The 14,018-nt window shown below is 47.6% G+C and overlaps 1 protein-coding gene across 3 annotated transcripts in view; it reads left to right on the top strand.

Moving 5' to 3' along the window:
* The window catches only part of PDLIM1 (PDZ and LIM domain 1), a 76,021-nt gene that overhangs the window by 23,945 nt on the left and 38,058 nt on the right, over positions 1-14,018 (top strand). For all 3 annotated transcript variants that reach the window (XM_074999606.1, XM_074999604.1, XM_074999605.1), the window contains exon 3: positions 13,904-13,988. In XM_074999606.1, coding sequence (XP_074855707.1) covers positions 13,904-13,988 — 85 coding nt within the window. The remainder of the gene's footprint in view (positions 1-13,903; positions 13,989-14,018) is intronic.

Below are 14,018 nucleotides of genomic sequence, written 5' to 3'. Positions count from 1 at the left end.
CTGAACAGTTTATACCCTTTCATGGCAGCGCTCCAGTCTCGTGAGTCATCCCACCAAGTCTCTGTTATCCTAATCAAGTCATAGTTCTTGGACTGGGTCAGGGCTTCTAATTCCTCCTGCTTGTTACCCAGGCTTCTGGCATTGGTGTACAAACACCTTAGATAACCAGTCGATCTCCCTGCCCTCACTACTCGAACGAAGGGACCACTTTCGTTGTACATTCCTCTTTGCATTTCTTCCCAGCCTCCAAGTTCCTTTCTACCCACAGGGTTTCGGTCACCTTCCCCCACTCCCTCCTCACTAAGTTTGCAAGCCTACTTGCGAAAATGCTCCTTCCTCTCTTGGTTAGGTGGACCTCATCTCTTCCCAATAATCCTTGTGCCCGGAACAGCATCCCATGATCGAAAAATCCAAAGCCCTCTCTCCGACAATACCTGTGTAACCATGCATTTACTTCCCTAATTTGACAGGAAGGATGGATGAGAACACCACTTGCGCTCCAAATTCTTTGACCCTTCTTCCCAGCGCCACATAATCCACAGTAACCTGCTCAAGGTCATTCTTGGCCGTATCGTGAGTTCCCACATGCAGAAGTAGGAAGGGGTAGTATTCCGAAGGCTTGAGCAGTTTTGTAAGGCTCTTAGTGAAATCCTGAATTTGAGCTCCCAGTAAGCAGCACACCTCGGCTATGTCTACACGTGCACGCTACATCGAAATAGGCTATTTCGATGAATAACGTCTACACGTCCTCCAGGGCTGGCAACGTCGATGTTCAGCTTCGACATTGGGCAGCACCACATCAAAATAGGCGCCGCGAGGGAACGTCCACACACCAAAGTAGCACACATCGAAATAAGGGTGCCAGGAACAGCTGCAGACAGGGTTACAGGGCGGACTCAACAGCAAGCCGCTCCCTTAAAGGGCCCCTCCCAGACACAGTTGCACTAAACAACACAAGATCCACAGAGCCGACAACTGGTTGCAGACCCTGTGCATGCAGCATGGATCCCCAGCTGCAGCAGCAGCAGCCAGAAGCCCTGGGCTACGGGCTGCTCCACACGGTGACCATAGAGCCCCGCAGGGGCTGGAGAGAGAGCGTCTTTCAACCCCTCAGCTGATGGCCACCATGGCGGACCCTGCTATTTCGATGTTGTGGGATGTGGATCTGCTACACGTGCCATAGGGTGCTATTCCCATCCCCTCATGGGGTTAGCGACTTTGACGTCTCGCCGCCTAATGTCGATTTCAACTTCGAAATAGCGCCCAACACGTGTAGCCGTGACGGGCGCTATTTCGAAGTTGGTGCCGCTACTTCTAAGTAGCGTGCACGTGTAGACGCGGCCCTCATGAGATTGCAGGTCCAGTCGACAGATGGATGGTTCAGTCCTTCTTAGGAGGGAGTCCCCAACCACTACCACCTGTCTTTTTCTTCTGGGGGTGGTGGCCATTGAACCCCCACCCCTAGGGCTATGCATCCCATGTCCTGCAGTAGAAGCAGTTCCCTTGCTATTTTTTCCCTGTGAGTCTCCTTCCAAAGCATTCACCACCACAGAACCAATGGAGAGAGCCTGAAAGCGATTACTTATCTCTCTATCAATGGGGGACTCATGTACCGGCCTACTTTTTCTTCTAGATGTTACATGCTGTCAGTTCTCCCCTTCATCCCTTACCGTCCTCCCTGGTTCTTCCGCCTGCTGTTCTTGCAAGATTAAATGCTCCCTTTTGTCAAAGAAATCTTCCTCCTCCCTGATTGAGCACAGGGTCAACACTTGAGCCTCCAGTCCTCTAATTTTTTCTTCTAAAATGGAGACCAGTTTGCACTTAGTGCAGCCGAAATCCCTTCTTTCCTCAGGGAGGAAGATAAACATGGCACATCCCGAGCAGGTAACAACAGCAGACGTGTCACTATCCATGCCTGCCATCCTAGAACAGGGATTTAAAAGAAAGGCAAGGGACCCTGGCCCCTTCCACTCCTTTCCAAACTCCCTCTCTAAAGTCCCTGTTTGCAGTCCCCTGTTTGCAAGCTCATCTGTTCGCTTGGGCACTGCTTTATAAAGCCCTGTACTGCCTCAAAGTCCCTCCCCTTACTGAGGCTCAGCCAATCAGCAAAGGCTTCAAGATAACAAGCTTATTTAGAAGCCAACAGTTTCCAACTGCCAGTCCCAGTCCACCCACTGTGGTGGGGGGTGGGAGGGGGAGGATGGAAAAAAACCAAACAAACCAACCAAACAACCACACACCACAGAGCAGAAAATCACTACAGCTTTCAATTGAGTCCGTTCTGGTATGGCTATGGTCTGAAGAAGTGGGTCTGTCCCACATACTAGGCATCCTTCTGTCTGCATAGACTATGGATCGCGCCCTTTGTAACTGCATTTAAGATCGTCATTTGCAGCGTTGACTGTGACTGTGGAGGCCCACACGAGAGTGACAGTCCTTGCTACATCCGCTGCACATGTAGTGGGTGTCTGGTAGGTCCTTGCTGTCTTTTCTACAGGCTCGCTTCCCCTCTGCCATCTGTCTGATCTTCATCTTGCCCTTCTGAAGGCCCTTGTGTAGTTCCTGCTTCCAGCTGCTGTGGTCATCTGCCAGCTCTTCCCACCTATCTGGGTTGATGTCTACCTCCTTGAGGTCCCTCTTACAGACGTCTTTGTTGCGCAGTAGGGGGCGTCGAGGAGGTCTTTTGCCAGAGGTTAGCTTGCTGTAAGGGATGTCTTTTGGGATCCTTCCATCATTCATCCTGTGGACGTGGCCAAGCCAGCGGAGCCGCCGCTGCCTGAGGAGGGTGTGCATGGTTGGAATTCCAGCTTGCTCAAGGACGACAGTGTTGGTCACTCTGTCCTTCCATGATATTCCAAGAATGCGCCTGAGGCAGCGCAAGTGGAAGACGTTCAGCCTCTTTTCCTGGCGGGTGTACAAGGTCCAAGACTCGCTGCCGTAGAGGAGGGTGCTGAGGATGCAGGCTCTGTAGCCTTGCATTTTGGTGTGAGTGTACAGCTTGCTGTTATTCCACACTCTCTTGCTAAGTCTGAACAGAGTTATGGCTGCTTTTCCGATCCTCCTGTTTAGCTCAGACTCCAGCGACAGGGTATCAGTGACAGTGGACCCAAGGTAAATAAACTTGTGGACGACCTCTAGCATGTAGTTGTCAATGCTGATTGATGGAGGTTCAGCAACGTCCTGACCAAGTACGTTTGTCTTCTCTAGGCTGATGGTAAGCCCGAAGTCCTTGCACGCATTGGAGAACTGATCCAGCAGTTTTTGAAGCTGCCTTGTGTGTGTGTCACTACAGCAGCGTCATCTGCGAACAGCATGTCTCTGATGAGCACTTCCCACACCTTAGACTTAGTCTTCAGCCTTGCAAGATTAAACAGTTTCCCATCAGATCTTGCATGCAAAAAGATGCCCTCTGTTGAGGATCCAAAGGCTGCTTCAGGAGGAGCGCGCAGAAGATCCTGAACAATGTCAGAGCAAGGACACGTCCTTGTTTGACGCCACTCCTGATGCTGAAATCATCCGATAATGTGCTGTCATATTGGATGGTTCCTCTTGTGTCTTCGTGGAAAGACTGGATCATCTTGAGTAGCCGCGGTGGACAGCCCATCTTGTGGAGCAATTTAAACAGTCCATCCCTACCAACTGAGTCAAAAGCTTTGGTCAGGTCAATGAAGGCAACATAGAGTGGCTTCCTCTGCTCCCTGCATTTCTCCTGAATCTGCCTCAGGGAGAATATCATGTCCATAGTAGATCTCTCCATGTGGAATCCGAACTGGGATTTAGGATACACCCTCTCAGCGAGCTTCTGGAGTCTGCTGAGGATGACACGAGAGAACAATTTACCAGTGATACTGAGGAGAGAGATTCCATGGTAATTGTTGCAGTCGCTTCTGTCTCCTTTGTTCTTATACCAGGTTACAATGTTGGCATCCCACATATCCTGTGGAACCTCTCCCTCTCTCCAGCACAGGCACAGTAGCTCTTGTAGGGGTTCCAGGAGTGTGTCCAAGGCACGCTTGATTACCTCTGATGGTATACCATCCTGGCCTGGGGCCTTTCCTACTGCAGTGCTGTCAAAAGCTTTCTTCAGTTTGACCACAGTTGGTTTCTGGTCCAGCTCGTCCATGACTGACAGGAGCTCAACGGTGTTGAGGGCTGTATCAATCAGAGTGTTCTCACGTGAGTACAGCTTGGAGTAGTGCTCGACCCATCGCTCCATCTGTTTGGCTTTGTCAGTGATGACTTCACCAGATTTGGATTTCAGAGGTGCCGTCTTGTTCTGGATGGGTCCCATTGCCTTCTTTATGCCCTTCATACATTCTCTTGAGATTACCAGAATCAGCACTGGTCTGGATACTGCTGCATAGCTGAAGCCAGTCGTTGTTGTCACAGCGCCTGGCTGTCTGCTGTACTATTTTTCAGGCTACTCTGAGTGCTTGCTGGGTACTCTGACTCGGTGAGCGTTTATACTCCAGAAGTGCAGCGCGCATCTTTTCAATGACTAAAATCATCTCATCGGCGTTAGCTTCGAATCAGTCGTTTGTGTTTCCAGCTCTTCTTCCAAACACTGACAAGGCCGTATTGTAGATTGTGTCCCTCAGATGCTGCCATCTGGATGTCGCATCAGCACCCCCAGGGCTGCTGCGCAGATTCTCCTCAAGGGTCTCTCTGAACATTTCAGCTTTTTCTGAGTTTGCCGTCTTTCTGGCATCAATGCGGGGCCTTCCAGCTGGTTTAGAATGGTGCATCTTCTTGGGTCTCAGCTTGAGCTTGGAGCAGACTTGCGAATGATCTGTATTGCAGTCGGCACTATGGTAGCTGCGTGTCAGGAGGACGTTTTTGAGGTTGTCGCATCTGGTGATGACTAAGTCTAATTGATGCCAGTGTTTCGAGCGTGGGTGTCTCCATGACACTCTGTGCTGTGGCTTTGTTCGGAAAAAGGTGTTTGTGATGCACAGATTGTGGTATGTGCAAAGTTTGAGGAGACGCTGTCCATTGTCATTCATTTTTCCCAAACCAAACTGACCTAGGCAAGAGGGCTATGAGTTACGATTGGCTCCAACTCTTGCATTGAAGTCACCTAAAAGGTACAGTTGTTCACGAATAGGTATTTGCACTTTGGTGGCACTGAGCTCATCATAGAACTTGTCCTTTCCTTCTGGTGTGGTGTTCAGGGTTGGAGCATAAGCCCTAATCAGGTGGATGGGACCAGCGCAGGTTTGAAGTTTGACCTGAAGGAGTCTTTCTGATCCGCCCGTGACTAGTTCCACCATTTGCAGAAGGGTGTTTCTGATGGCAAAGCCGACACCGTGCTCCCTGGGTTCCTCTTGGGCTTTGCCCTTCCAGAACAAGTTGTAGTCCTTCTCCTTTAGGGATCCCGAAGCTGTGAGTCGCGTCTCCTGCAAACTGGCAATGTCAACTTCGAGCCTCTTCAGTTCCTCATTGATGACAGCGGTCTTTGAGGTGTCGCTGATGTCCTGAAGATCTTCAGTCAAACTGGTGAATATGGTCCATACATTCCAACAAGCAAGCTTGAAACTTTGATGATTTCCTTTTCTTAATAGTTTTCTTGTTGGTTTGTCTGTTGCTCGTTTCAGTCACTTGTCAGGTTTGGGAACCTTAAGCCTCACGCACCCAGCGAGGCAGGTGAACTGTGGCGGGACAGTACCCTACTGGCTGGAGGCTGCCCAGCTTAAGGTGGGAGGTGACTGTCCAATGAGATGCGATGATCTGGAAGCAACCCCTGGTGCTCGTTCTCTATGCCAATCGAGAAGAGCTTATAACCGGTATCTGTTGCCCCCTGTGTTGGTTCAACACTGTTCAGCGATGCTGGAGTACCTCTCCAGGCGCGAGCCTGGGCAATTTTTATGGAGACCCTGGGCTGCCAAAACACCAGGCCCCACCTCTCGGCTTTACTGATATACTCCAAAGGAAAGAATAACCTCCATGTTTGGTACCAGCTCAGCTGCAGCAGTTGCTGGGACTGTGCCAGAAGTTGACACAGAACCACCTTCGGACTCCCCTCCGAATCTTCTGTCAGGGTTTACTCCCTTAGCCTTACTCCTTCCCAGGATAACCCACAAGGCAGCGGGGCATCCTCCTCCACCTTCACAGGAGTTGTCAATTTGCAGCACCACACCTCGTGGTCCACCGTTGAGACAGTGCATTAGAAGGGAGAAGGAACAAGTCCGTCCATAAGGTCGGTATGTGAGACAGACCAGACCCCCCCACTGTGTTTCGCCAGCGAGGTGACGCTGTTGCCCGGGGGATGGTGTCGCTGTAATGCACAACAGCTGCTAGGAGCCAACAGTGAGAGCTGAGTGGTGGGTGAGGACCAGTGCTTCCATTCACCTGAAAAGGAGCAGCTGCCGGAGAGTCAAAGGTACTACCTTTACCCCAGACACCCCATATCCCCTGAGTCTGTCCCACAAAAGCTCACCTAATAAATTATTTGGTTAGTCTTTTAAGTGCTACTTTACTGCTTTTTTGTTTTGGTAGTATATAGACTGGCACGGCTTTCTCTCTGTTGCTACTTCCTTCTGAAAATGTTTGGGACAGAGAGTATCTCCTGTCTTCTCACATCCTCTGCTCCTGCCCCAGAAAGGGACAGGACAGCTGTATTAAATCTTATGCTGTGTCATGAGCTTTCTTGTGTTCGCGCTTTCATTCAGTCCAGGGTTAAGTGAGCATGTAAATCTGCTCCCCCACTCTTCCCTATGGCTCTCTCGTAGTATTTATTCCTACAATCCCTGGTTATGGAATTCTTAGAATCATAGCGTGCTAGGACTGGAAGGGACCTCAAGAGGCCATCGAGTCCAGTCCCCTACCCTCATGGCAGGGCCAAGTACTGTCTAGACCATCCCTGACAGATACCTACCTAACCTTCTTCTTAAATATCTCCAGAGAAGGAGATTCCACAACCTCTTAGGCAATTCATTCCAGTGTTTGACCACCCTGACAGTTAGGAACTTTTTCCTAATGTCCAGCCTAAACCTTCCTTGCTGCAGTTTAAGCTCATTGCTTCTTGTTCTATCCTCAGAGGCCAACAACAAGATTTCTCCCTCCTCCTTATGACACCCTTTTAGATATCGGAAAAACGCTATCGTGTCCCTCCTCAATCTTTTCCTTTCCAAACTAAACAAGTGCAATTCTTTCAGCCTTTCTTCATAGATCATGTTCTCTAGACTTTTGATCATTCTCGTTGCTCTTTTTTAGACTGTCTCCAATTTCTCCACATCCTTCATGAAATGCAGTGCCCAGAACTGGACACAATACTCCAGTTGAGGCCTAACCAGCGCAGAGTAGAGCGGAAGAATGACTTCTCATGTCTTACTCACAACACACCTGTTAATGCATCTCAGAGTCATGTTTGCTTTTTTTGCAACAGCATCACACAGTTGACTCATATTTAGCTCATGGTCCACTATAATCCCTCGATCCCTTTCTGCCATACTACTTCCTAGATATTCGCTTCCTATTCTGTATGTTTTCCTAGACAATGCAGTATGGGAAGGTGGAGGGCAGCCATCTGTGGGGAAGGAACAAGTTCTGAGCTATCTAGAAAAACTAGATGTGCACAAGTCCATGGGTCTGGATTTAATGCACCCCAGGGTACTGAGGGAATTGGCAGAGGTCATTGCTGAATCTTTGGCCATTATCCTTGAAGACTCTTGCAGATCAGGGCTGATACTGTGTGACTGGAAGAAGGCAAACGTGGTGCCCATCTGTAAAAAAGGAAAGAAGGACAATCCAGGGAACTATAGACCCGCCAGCCTTTCCTCAATCCCTGGGAAAATAATGGAGGAAATCCTCAAGGAATCCATTTTGGAGCACTTGGAAGAGGGGAAAGTGATCAAAAGTAGCCAACATGGATTCACCAGGGGCAAGTCCTGCCTGACCAATCTGATTAGCTTCTATGACAAGGTAACAAGCTCTGTGGACGTGGGGAAGTCAGTAGATGTGATATACCTTGACTTCAGCAAGGCTTTTGATACAGTCTCCCACAACATTCTTGTCCATAACTTAAGGAAATATGGATTGGATCCTTGGACTATAAGATGGATAGAAAGCTGGCTTGATGGTTGGGCCCAGCCGGTAGTGGTCAATGGCTCAATATCTGGATGGCGGTCTGTTTCAAGCAGAGTGCTGAAGGCTCAGTTCTGGGGCTGATGTTGTTCAACATCTTTATTAATGACCTGGATGAGGGACTGGACTGCACCCTCAGCAAGTTTGCGGATGACACAAAACTAGGGGGAGAGGTAGATACGTTGGAGGGTAGAGAGAGAATCCAGAGGGACCTGGATAAATTGGAGGACTGGGCCAAAAGAAATCTCTTTGTTCAGCACTGGTGAGGCCACATCTGGAATATTGTGTCCAGTTTTGGGCCACCCAGTATAAAAAGGATGTGGATTTGCTGGAGCAGGTTCAGTGAAGGGCAGCAAAAATGATTAAGGGTCTGGAGCACAAGACCTACGAAGATAGGCTGACGGATTTGGGCTTGTTTAGCTTGCAGAAGAGAAGACTTAGAAGTGATTTAAGAGCAGCCTTCAACTTCCTGAAGGGGAGCTCTAAAAAGGAGGGTGAGAAACTGTTCTCAGCGGTGTCAGATGGCAGAACAAGGAGTAATGGTCTGAAGTTGAAGAGGGAGAGGTGTAGGTTAGATGTTAGGAAAAACTACTTCATCAGGCGGGTGGTGAAGCATTGGAATGCGTTGCCTAGAGAGGTGGTGGATTCTCCATCCCTTGAGGTTTTTAAGTCCTGGCTGCACAAGGTCCTGGCTGGGATGACTTAGTGGGGGTTGATCCTGCTTGAATCAGGGGGCTGGACTAGGTGACCTCCTGAGGCCCCTTCCAGCCCTGTGATTCTGTGTGATTGTTCCTTCCTAAGTGGAGCACTTTGCATTTGTCTTTATTAAACTTCATCCTGTTTATCTCTGACCATTTCTCCAATTTGTCCAGATCATTTTGAATTATGACCCTATCCTCCAAAGCTGTTGCAACCCCTCCCAGCTTGGTATCATGTGCAAACTTAATAAGCGTACTTTCTATGTCAATATCTAAATGATTGATGAAGATATTGAACAGAACTGGTCCCAAAACAGACCCCTGTGGAACCCCACTTGTTATAGCTTTCCAGCAGGATTGAGAACCATGAATAACTACTTTCTGAGTACAGTTAGCCAGCCAGTTTTGTTTGTACCCATCTTATAGTAGCCCCATCTAAATTGTATTTGCCTAGTTTATTGATAAGAATGTCATGCGAGACCATATCAAATGCCTTACTATATTCTAGGTATACAACATCCACCGCTTCTTCCTTATCCACAAGGCTCGTTATCCTATCGAAGACAGCTGTCAGATTGGTTTGACATGATTTGTTCTTTACAAATCCATGCTGGCTGTTCCCTATCACCTTAGCACCTTCTAAGTGTTTGCACATGACTTCCTTAATTACTTGTTCCATCATCTTTCCTGGCAAAGAGTTAAACTGACTGGTCTGTAGTTTCCTGTGTTGTTCTTATTCCCCTTTTTATAGATGGGCACTATATTTGCCCTTTCCCAGTCTTCTGGAGTCTCTCCTGTCTCACATGATTTTCCAAAGATGATAGCTAAAGGCTCAGATATCTCCTCTATCAGCTCCTTGAGTATTCTAGGATACATTTCATCAGGCCCTGGTGACTTGCAGATGTCTAACTTTTCAAAGTGATGTTTAACTGTTCTTTTTTATTTTATCTTCTAAACCTATCCCTTTCCCACTAGCATTCACCGTGTTAGGCATTTCTTCTTCAGACTTGTTGGTGAAGAACGAAACAAAGAAGTCATTAAGCATCTCTGCTATTTCCAAGTTTCCTGTTACTGTTTCTCCCTCCTCACTGAGCAATGGGCCCACCCTGTCCTTGGTCTTCCTCTTGCTTCTAATATATTTATAAAAGTCTTTTTGTTTCCCTTTATGCCTGTAGCTAGTTTGAGCTCATCTTGTGCCATTGCTTTCTTGCCCCTAATCTTGCCCCTACATTCCTATGTTGTTTGCCTATATTCATCCTTTGAAATTTGTCCTAGTTTCCATTTTTTATATTATTCCTTTTAATTTTGAGATCATGCAATCTCTCCTGGTTAAGCCAAGATGATCTTTTGCCATATTTTTTATCTTTCCTACGCAGCAGGATAGCTTGCTTTTGGGCCCTTAATAATGCCCCTTTGAAAAACTGCCAACTCTCCTCCATTGTTTTTCCCCTCAGTCTTGCTTCCCATGGGACCTTACCTACTAGCTCTCTGAGTTTTTACCAAAATCCGCCTTCCTGAAATCTGTTGTCTCTATTTTGCTGTTCTCCCTTCTGCCCTTTCTTAGAATTTTGAACTCTGTGACTTCATGATCACTTTCACCTAAGCTGCCTACCACTTTCAGATTCTCAATCCATTCCTCCCTATTTGTTAAAATCAAATCTAGAACAGCTTCCCCCCGGTAGCTTTTTCAATCTTCTGAAATAAAAGGTTTTCTCCAGTGCAGTCCAAGAACTTATTGAATAGTTTGTGCCCTGCTGTGTTAGTTTCCCAACCTGTATCTGGATAGTTGAAGACCCCCATCACCACGAAATTCTGGGCCCTGGATGATTTTGTTAGTTGATTAAAAAAAGCCTCATCCACAGAATCATAGGGCTGGAAGGGACCTCAAGAGCTCATCTAGTCCAGCCCCCTGCTTCAAGCAGGATCAACCCCCACTAAATTATCCCAGCCAGGATCTTGTCAAGCCGGGACTTAAAAACGTGGAGGGATGGAGAATCCACTACCTCTCTAGGCAATGCATTCCAATGGTTCACCACCTTCCTGGTATCATCCACCTCTTCCACCTGGGTAGGTGACTGTAGTAGACTCCTGGCAGGACATCACCTTTGTTTTTTATCCCTTTTATCCTAACCCAGAGACTCTCAACACATCTGTTTCCTATGCCCATCTCCACCTCAGTCTAAGTGTGTATATTTTTGATATATAAGGCAACACCTCCTCCCTTTTTTCCTTGTCTATCCTTCTTGAGCAAGCTGTACTATTCCATACCAACATTCCAATCATGTGTATTATCCCACCAAGTTTCTGTGATGCAAATGATGTTGTAGTTGTATTTATTTATTAGCACTTCCAGTTCTTCCTGTTTATTGCCCATACTTCTTGCATTTATATATAGGCATTGATTAGACCTTGCCTCCCAGTTTTGCCCTGACCCTCTAAACTTTCGCTACTGCTCAGGCCCGTTTCTGTATGCAGAATACAGCTCGCAAAATGGAAGCCTGACGCATGTTTACCAACATCATTTTCAGGCCAATCTTTGTGGAAATGTATTTATGGACTATGTCTCCAGACTCCTGATGTAACTTGTGTGCACTTTTTCTCTTTTCCTTCCCACCAGTTTCTCCCTAATTCTTTCTAGATATAATTCGGCATCTGAGAGGATTATTTTCTAATCCCATGTCTTCAGCCCAGTGGGGGAGGGATAGCACAGTGGTGTGAGCATTGGCCTGCTAAACCCAGGGTTTAATCCCTGATGGAGCCATTTATGGATGTGGGGAAACAAATTTGAAAAAAAAAAAAGCTGTTAGAATAGTGCTAGGTCCTACTGTGAGTGCAAGGGACTGGACTTGATGATCTCTGAAGGCCCCTTCCAGTTCTGTGAAACAGGTGTGTCTCCAAATAAGAGTGCCAGGTGGACAGAGTAGCAGACCGGTGTTTCTTCTTCTGTGCTGCAGAGCTCAGCAAGCTTTCACCCACTACATCACATAGAAGTCTGAATGGCAAGCATGTAGTGGGAGCATTTTCAGCATGCCCATGTTTGCTGCTTAGTAACAGAGAGGTAGCCATGTCAGTCTATCCTAACAAAACAAAAGAGCAGTCCTGTAGCACTTTGAAGACTAACAAAATAATTTATAACCTAATAAATAAAATAAAGTAAATCAATAAATTATTTTATTCGTCTTTAAAGTGCTACAGGACTGCTTTTTGGGGGGCTTGCTCCTGGCAAGCAAGAGAGGGAAATATGCCCCGCAAGAGAAGGAAACTTGCCCAGCCCCTCTCTTCCTTCTGCACCCTGACATTGAAACACTTTGTTTTCGGTGAGGCTGAATTTAAAGGAACTTCAATTAAAAATTGAAGTCTGAATCACAGCTCTCTGAGAATTAAGTCTGAGATCTGTAAAAGATCCTTAGTGTCTAAGTCCCATTGACTTTCAATGTGAGTTGGGTGCCTAAGTCTCATGGGTGCCTTTGTAAAACCCGTCTCTGACAACGGAGAAAAGCACAGGCTCTCCGGCACACAGCAGCAGTGTCAGCAGCAATCTTGTCTTTCTGTGTGCTCCTCCTGCCGATCTCTGGCCGGAGCAGAAGCACGAGAGATGAAAAGTTCCTTTGTAGCCATGTGGTATGTGCGCAGGGGTGGTGATTAGAGCCAGTTGTAGTCGTATTTTTGTGGTTAAAATTCCCATTCCCGCGGAGCTGTTTGGAGAGCACCAGGCCTGCAGGCCATCACCTGTCCAACGGGCGTTCTGCCTTCCATTAGCTGAGCAAAATTTGAAAAGATGCCACCACCTGGGCTAGATTTCCCTGACCACTTATTAGTTGAGAGGTTCTTGTTGTCTGTTACTAATGTCATCAAACTGTATATACTTTATTTATATTCTGGATAGTGTGTAGCTGGAGAGGGCCTTCACTTGAATTCACTAGAAGAATTCACTTTTTAAAGCCTATTAAAGCTAAATTCTCTCCTTCTCCCTGTTATCTAGTGCCATAAATTGCTTGCTCCAAGAGTGATTGACTGAAGGATTTTGTTGCAGCTGTTGTAAAGACAAAGGGAACCTTTATCCTCACAGGCCACAGGCAGATAAAAATGTTAACTTCGTTTATGTTTGGATAACTTTTAACTTGTATAGAAAGTAACTGGAAATGACTTTGCTCTTTCTATTTATACACAGTGACAAATCCGGATGGTTGCAGACTTGGAAGCCAAAATGTTTTTGATATAATGGCATGGTGTGGGGTGGGGCAGCACCAATCCACAGAAAAATTACTTGCAGGAGAGAGAGAGAGAGAGAGAGAGAGAGAGAGAGACACACACACACACACACACACACACACACACACACACACACACACGAGAGAGAGAGAGAGAGAGAGAGAGAGAGAGAGAAGCAAAACAAACAAAAAAATACCTCACTGCTCTGGCCCATAAGTGAGAGAGAGAGGAGGAAAAAACCTTCACTGCCATAGCCCCCAGCTGAGTTGTAGGGGAAAAAAAAAGATACTCACCCCACTGAGGCAGCTTGGGGTGCCAGAGTTCCCCTTGAGCTCCAACCCTGGGGGTGGGGGCAGGAGCTGAGACTCAGGGCTCCCCCCCACCAGGACCACATAACTCTTCTGGGATCCCAGGGCTAGTAGATTTTATGGAGGCCCTCCTAGTCTCTGCAGTGGGACCAAAAATGAGGGGTTCAGTGCGCAGAATGGGGCTGCCAGGGAGTGAGATGGGGGTGCAGGGTCTGGGCAGGAGATAAGTTGCTGGACTGGGGTGGTGTGGTGGGGGCAGATGGGGGACAGGGAACTGGGGCTCTTACGTGGCACAGCTCCTGCTTGGTAGGAGGACACAGGTAGCTCTCTGCTGCTCCCACCAGCTGGGAGCCCTGGCCGGTGGGAGCGCTGGGGGTAGAGCCTGCAGGTGAGCACTGGGACACTGCTGTTGTTGGCCCAGTCAGGGGGAGTCAGAATAGCAGCATGCAAAGCCATACAGTCTGTGGAATATTTTCCAGCCCCTGCCCTTCCCTGGTGCTACTGAGAGTCCTGTTTCTAAATGGTTTGAAAACCATTTAATTGAATCCCTGCAACGGAACCTACAGAAGAAAATCCCCTCTCATGGACATTCTTGTATTGCAGAACGGAATCCAAAGTCTGGTCCCCCCTGGTGACAGAGGAGGGAAAGCCCAACCCATACAAGATGAATCTGGCATCTCAACCCCAGGTACGTAATTGTGGGTTTGTGCTGTATGTT

This window comes from Carettochelys insculpta, chromosome 7 (assembly GCF_033958435.1).
Source record: "Carettochelys insculpta isolate YL-2023 chromosome 7, ASM3395843v1, whole genome shotgun sequence".
Taxonomy (NCBI): Eukaryota; Metazoa; Chordata; order Testudines; family Carettochelyidae; genus Carettochelys; species Carettochelys insculpta.
The sequence above is the reverse complement of the archived record's forward strand: the minus strand, read 5'-3'. Positions and strand labels throughout refer to the sequence as shown.